The sequence below is a fragment of the Watersipora subatra genome, chromosome 1 (genome assembly GCF_963576615.1).
Source record: "Watersipora subatra chromosome 1, tzWatSuba1.1, whole genome shotgun sequence".
Taxonomy (NCBI): Eukaryota; Metazoa; Bryozoa; class Gymnolaemata; order Cheilostomatida; family Watersiporidae; genus Watersipora; species Watersipora subatra.
The window spans coordinates 47,288,449-47,295,591 of record NC_088708.1 but is presented as its reverse complement, the minus strand read 5'-3'; the positions used below and the strand labels follow the sequence as shown (position 1 = coordinate 47,295,591).

Here is a 7,143-nt window from a genome sequence, read left to right as displayed (position 1 = left end):
ACACCAAATGCGAATGTAACTTTGCACCAAAACTTTAACCTACTGCGGTTTATCTGTGCCGATCCCAAAGACGTCTTCACGTAAGTACAAGTGGCATAATTGGTTGGAACGCGGCTAATGCTACATTACTACAGAGGTATTTTTTAGAACTTCCAAGCAGAATCATGAATAACCTTCATGAAGTAAATTAAAAAACTGTAGAAGCCTGATCACTTTACATGCAATGAACAAATCTCACACAATTATTGTAATAAATTATTCAAACCCACTTGAAGTGGATGTAGGTTAGTAGGCTAAAAGGGGTTGTCTAATCCCTGACCTTCTGTATTAAAGAAATTGCAACTCCTAATTTGTTGCTGCTTTGGTAAGGGAAAAATACCACTTCCTTTGATATGATATGAGTCCTGACAAGTGGAAATGATCGGAGTGGTTCAACTGTCTTGCTGGTGCACTGTGATGCTGGTACAATTTGAGATGCTGGTGCAATCTGAAAGATTGTCAGCCTAGTTGCTTATTGGAGATGATGCTTGCTGGTGCACTGTGTTGCTGGTGCAATCTGAGAGATTAACAGCCTAATGATGATGCTTGCTGGTACAATTGTGTTTGCTGGTACACTTGTGTATGCTGGTGAAATGTGTGTGCTGGTGCAATGAGTATGCTGGTGTAATACAGGTGAAGTCGAGTTAGTTGATGTTTGTAGAATGATCCAGTGAAGGTTGCAGTATGTCTTGTGCACAAGAATGAACATACCCATACAGACAGGGTATTTATATCTTAGAGGGCAGGACTTAGCAAGTTAAACCAGGTTAAAGAGAATAGCTAGGTTCATGAGAGTTTATAACGAAAAACAGGTCCCACCCTCAACACATGATTAGATAATGGCTACACATATAATGACTACACATACAGAAATAATGAATAATTATGGATATGTATAATTAGTTATTTATATCGGTCCACATCGACTTACCTATTTTTGAGAGGTACAAGAAATCTCATGGTTTTAAGCGAATGCGTAAGGTGGTAACTCCTAATGCGTAAGGCGTAACTCCTACTACGTAGTAATGTATAGTCTTTTGTCTAAATTAAGACTTTCACTTATTTAGTTCATTGTTGACCTAGTCGTATAACAAGGATCTAAAGTACATAAGATGAAACGATGAGAAGACAACTCATATTGCAAATTATCGACACCAAGCCTTTGTGTCATGGCTACGCAACCGACAAACACGATGAGCAAGGATTAGACCAAATTCAGCCAAACAACATTTTATTTGACATAACAAAAATTTTGTAAAAAAACTATTTCTATAAAAAATCTAACTACTGATGATTCATCCTGGCTGTTGAGTAGCTTTGAGAGGCAAAAGTTTTTGAACTGAATCAGCCAACTGATAATATAATTTTGCTGATTCACTTTCAGGCTTCGATACAACAATAGGATGCCCTTGATCAGCACATTCCATAATACTTCTGTGTATCGGAATATCAACTAAAATAGGAATACTAAGTTCTGAAGATAAATTACGTGCACCTTCTCTCTTAAATATGTCTTCCCGATGCCCACAGTTACTGCAGGTAAATGAACTCATATTTTGGACAATTCCCAGAACAGGAATGTTAACTTTTCGAAACATCTCTGTACCTTTACGGGCATCAATGAGGGCTATGTCTTGAGGAGTGCTAACGATAATGGCTCCATCGACAACTATGGTCTGAGAGAGGGAAAGTTGCGCATCTCCAGTACCCGGAGGCATGTCCACCACTAGATAGTCTAACGGACCCCATCTGACCTGCCGCGTCAGCTGCTGAATAGCTGACATAACCATCAACCCTCGCCATACTATTGGATTGTCTTTCTTCACTAGAAACCCCATGGACATACATTTTATGCCATAATTTAACAATGGCAACATTACATTTTGGTCATTCAGTTCAGGTGAGTCATCTAGATTCATCATGGTAGGTATAGAAGGTCCATACACGTCTGCATCTAAAAGGCCAACTCGATTACTATGTCCTTCGCCTCGTAAAGCGATTGCGAGATTAACAGCAGTAGTCGATTTGCCAACACCTCCTTTACCAGAAGCAACTAAAATGACCTTATCGACTCCTGGAATAGGAAGCTTCTTAGGAATGTTCCCTGTCACTTTTCTCATTTGCTCTTGACATAAATCTGTCCATATACGACGTAGATGTGGAGTCTGACATGGTGGTGCAATTTTCTGTAAAAGCATCTACAACGAATGAGACATTAAGTAAAATGAAGTGAAGATATATATATATGTACCCCGTATATGTAATTACTATGCTGATTCAAACATCTATTTTTCGATGTACTCATGTTACTTGCATTTTTTCTGGCACACTGATTTCAAAACAATAAGAACCGTCTATACATTAGAATGTGACTAACAACAAAAACTTTGTGCTTTTGATTGTTGATTACAAGTATGCTTACATCCAGACAGATTTTACAATACCGAATTCTGTGCTATGGCCCAAATCCGGATGATTTGAACTTTCACCTATTGGAAACCAACCAGTCAGAAATTGAATGGCCTGATATCCTTTCAAAATACACACTTATGTATTTTGAAAGGAGTTGTGTATTTGTGTATTTTTACACAAAATACAACAATTTGTGTTCTGAAGCGAATCAAATCAGAATGCAATCCGCTTTAGAAGGAAGAAGAGTAGTACACTGGTAGGACTGAAAATTAAAATGAACTTCTACTAATCCTGCATAGCATAGTGCAACAATTCAATGTCATACGATGTGTTAACATCATGAAAAGGTCAGCTTTTGTTTATTAAATACTAGCGCATAGAAAACAATAAGTGGAATGCGTGGGTACCTTTCTAGAAAATAGTTAACAAAATTATTATTCACTTCAGTATATTTTGTGTTCATGATTACTATGTACAGCAACATGTATATTAAAAGCACAGTAGTAAAATATGCAAATATATTTCATATCAGACACACCTTATATCTTACAAATAATAAGAGCAAAATCTTACAAAGAGAACAAATCTTCACAAAGGCTTTGTTCTCGCAATGGTTTTAGTCGTTGGAAATAATACAATATTGGATTTTTGCTGCCAATATCTGAAAAACTGAGTTAAATTTAGTTTTCTTCTGTTAGTGACAGCAAAGTAATTGGTGCAGCATCAACTCTAATAATCCGCATTAGGTCTTAAACAAAATTTGAGTTATTTTGCAAAATCTCATCAGTATTTAGCAGTTTATCATGCAACTAGATTGAGAACAACACTCCGGGTTGACTATCAATATACATGTATGTAGCAAACATTCAGAAACAAGCTTGCTTTGTGCATAATACGCTCTATTGAGTACAAGGAAATTAGTTATATCAATGGTTCACACAGCTGTGTTGGCAAACAATACTACTTAAATATTAAAAATTAGGGTTGCTCTCTTGGTCCCGGTATTTTTTGTACATATTGGTTCAAATTGAAATTGGACAAAAAAATTGGTCAAACATTTATCAGCCTTAAACAGTGAGATTGAAGTTACGATATCAATTGGAAGTCAAATACAAATATTACTACCAGTTCAACTTCTAACAAGTCATAGCATTCACAGTACTCATACAAGCGTACAAAACAAAACAAATCACATACTCCTTATCTGCCAGACTAGCATATAAACGATTTTGAAGTAGCGCACAAGAGCTCTCAGCTGTGGGCCTCCGGTATATACAAGTATATATATATATACCTAATCTATATGTGTATATATATATATATATGTACCAGATGCCCACAGCTGAAAGCTTGTGTGCGCTATATCAAGATCGTTTATATGCTAGTCTGACAGATAAGGAGTAATATATAATCCCCCAACTATACATAAGATCTTAGCTCGGTCAATGAGGAGGACCATGCTAAGATCCTCTGAGACTTCTACATCCGCACTGGCAAGCATGTCCTAGCAAACCAACCAGATATAGTGGTGGTGGACAAGTAGAACAAGAGGGCTACTATAATAGATATAGCAGTAAACGATGACTACAATATAGTCAGCAAAGAAAAAGTGAAGAAATATCTCCCTCTTGGAGAAGAGATTGAAAAATGCTGAGATGTAAGAACAACTGTAATTCCAGAAGTCATTGGAGCATTGGGCGCAATAACACCTGTGAATAAAATGTGGCTTGCCCAGATACCGGCAGCAATCAACTGAAGTGAGTTACAGAAAAAGTACGCTATTGGGAACAGCTAAGATCTTGAGGCGAGTGCTCAAACTCCCGAGTCTCTGGTAGAAGACCCGAGTTAGAGCAGAAATTACCACTCATATGGGTTAACTGGGTTGAGGAAACAATTTATATATATATATATATTAATATAAATTATATTAAAAACTGAAAACTTTTAAAACATTTTACAACTTAAAGTTTCATGGTTTCTACCATTCATCAGGTAAAATTAAAATGAACTTTAAGTTCATTTTAATTTTACCTGATGAATGGTAGCAACCATGAAACTTTAAGTTGTAAAATGTTTTAAAAGTTTTCAGTTCTTAATATAGTTTATATAAATGCTCTATTTTAATATTGAGCAGTCTCTTCTAGTGAACTGCAACCTTCTTTTTCATCAGTATATATATTAATATATATATATATATTAATATATTAATATATATATATATATATACATGCATATACAGGATGATCCATTACGCCCATGGGCATTACATGGATATTTACTAAAATGAAAATAAAGCAAATAAAAAAAATTCAGTTTTCCTTCGCTCTTTTTGCCCTCGCTTTTTTCACTAAAATGAAACAAGGAATTATTCGCAATGTACTATGATGACGCTTGCACCAGTCCATCTAATAAAACTGTAATTCTATTATGAAATAAAAACTTGAACTGGTCCAAGCGAAAATGAGAAGCGACAGTACCTTTTCGGGTAGAATATGATTTATTAAAAGAGATATAATCACTTATGTCACTGACATATTGACCAGATTAAACCTTTTTAATAAACTTTTTGTTTAACTCCTGTAGACAAGCCTCAAGTGTAGCTATAACATGTTCTTTCATACAGCTAGTGGCACTTTATGATTGCCCTATTCTAAAAATTTATCTAATGGCACGTCTTTGGATAATTTCTAGCATATATATTAAGGACTTATTATATGGCGACCACACCTGACAGGCGTATTCAAGAATTGGCCGAACAAATGTTTTAAAAGCAATCAGTTTGGTCTGACAGGAAGTGTTAAAAGGACTTGTTCTTATCAAGCCCAGGGTCTTGTTGCCTTTCTTGGCAACTTTTGATATGTGTTCACGCCATTTGAAATTATTTTATATAAAAATGTTTAAGTATTTTACACTGTTGGCTTGTGGGATAGGAGTGCTATTTAGCTCAAAAGTACAATTAGGAACCTCCTTCTTAACCTCCATATAAACACATTTAGCAGGGTTAAAAGTCATGCCCCATTGGACAGATCAGTCATACAGGGCTATTATGTGATCTTGAAGACCAGCAACCCCAAACTCTGTAATATCTAAGCCTACAAATATGTCACCTGCATAAAGTCTGCAGAATGCGTCCTTCACAGCCAGGGACATGTCGTTCACAAAAAGCAATAAAAAAGGGGGCCCAAGACCGATCTCTGGGAGGCTCCAGAGGGAACAGCAAACAACTCTGACCTCATGCCATTAACAGTAACAAATAAAGTTCAGTCTCTCAACCACATCTCAACCCACAGCACAAACATCTAAGACATAGGCCTTGATTTTACTAACAAGCAGATGATGAGGCGCCTTATCAAAGGCCTTGGCAAAGTCGGAAAAATGAGATGATAAGCCTTTTGCTTGGCCAGAGCTTGTGTTTCATGGTGAATAACATCAAAAAGTTGAGTTGTGGTGCTATACCGCCTGGGAAAAACATGTTGGCTACTATTCAACAGATTGAAATGGTTTTATTGTTGCCAGATAGAACTAACTATGACATACTCAATCATTTTTGATATAACAGAAGTGAGACTAACATGTCTGTAGTTGAGAAGATGCCTTCTCCCACTCTTAAATATGAAAACAACATTAGTTGTTAGCCAGTCGTCAGGAACGTATTCTCGGTCTAAACAGGCTTGCATTATAAGTGTAAAGCTTGGTATAAAATCTTCTATTTCTTTGTTGTATGCTTTCAGGCAGTATGGCGATATATTATCATGGCCATGAGCCTTTCGGAAGCCTAATAAGTTGATTAGACATCTGTTATTATTATCTTTCCCAGCTTTTTCGAGAAAGGTGTAGGTAAGGAAAAACTAAGTGTTGGATTCATGCCTTTATTGAACACTGATGAAAAGTAAGTTGCAAAGGTATTGGCGTTATCCACTGTAGGAGTATTGTCTAGGCATCCAATATTGTTTGTTTGGCCTCGTGATTTATTAATGAGGTTAAAAAGTGGTTTGCTATTGCCTTTTCCACGTTCTTGAGTGACATGATACTCGATGAAATTAAATTTAGCATGATTGACTGCATGTCTCATTTAGTTTTTTAGGGGCTTCAGGTTATTTGAATTTTTTACTGAAAAGTACTGCCTTGCTGTTTTATACAATCTGTCTCTTTTTCGGATTAAGCGTAAAAGAGACCGGTCATCCAAGGTTTCACTTTGGGGTTTGATAACAGTGTAGGACGTGTAGGTTGTGACAGAATAGTGTGGTGCTTTTAAACAGGTCCCACGTTTTATCTGCGGAATAATTATTAGTGCTCAGTTGCTTGAATACATTTGAGAATAAAATGCTAATTTCCTCATAGTTTGCCTTTTTGAAATTAAATTTTACCTGGCTAATATCTGGGATATGTTTAGTAGTAATTGAACTGAGTCAATTTCAATTAAGATCATATCATGGTCTGACAACCCTGGTAGCAGTGTCTACTTGAAGTTCAGCTTTTCCATAAGCTCTGATTTCACGAACACTAAATCTAGTATATTGCCTTTCTCACGAGTAAGGCTATGAACCAGTTGAGTCAGACCAGAGCACTTAAAAATATCAAGAGCATTCTGGTAAAAATGTTGCATCTTGGAGAAAATCTTAAGCCTCTTTGACCCACTGGACCAATTAATATTAGGAAGATTAAAACGATAAACTGCTACGATGGGAAATT

The 7,143-nt window shown here is 36.3% G+C and overlaps 1 protein-coding gene across 1 annotated transcript; it reads right to left on the bottom strand.

Annotated features, from left to right (window-relative positions):
- Nucleotides 1-1,263: 1,263 nt before the first annotated feature.
- On the bottom strand, nucleotides 1,264-2,238 carry LOC137403765 (iron-sulfur cluster transfer protein NUBPL-like). Its single transcript, XM_068089800.1, has one exon. It carries the CDS (start codon nucleotides 2,235-2,237, stop codon nucleotides 1,335-1,337), a length of 903 nt encoding a protein of 300 aa, XP_067945901.1. The 5' UTR covers nucleotide 2,238; the 3' UTR covers nucleotides 1,264-1,334.
- Nucleotides 2,239-7,143: the final 4,905 nt, after the last annotated feature.

Coding starts and splice junctions, on each gene's coding strand:
- LOC137403765 (XM_068089800.1), bottom strand. CDS start 2,237: ATGCTTTTACAGAAAATTGCACCACCATGTCAGACTCCACATCTACGT.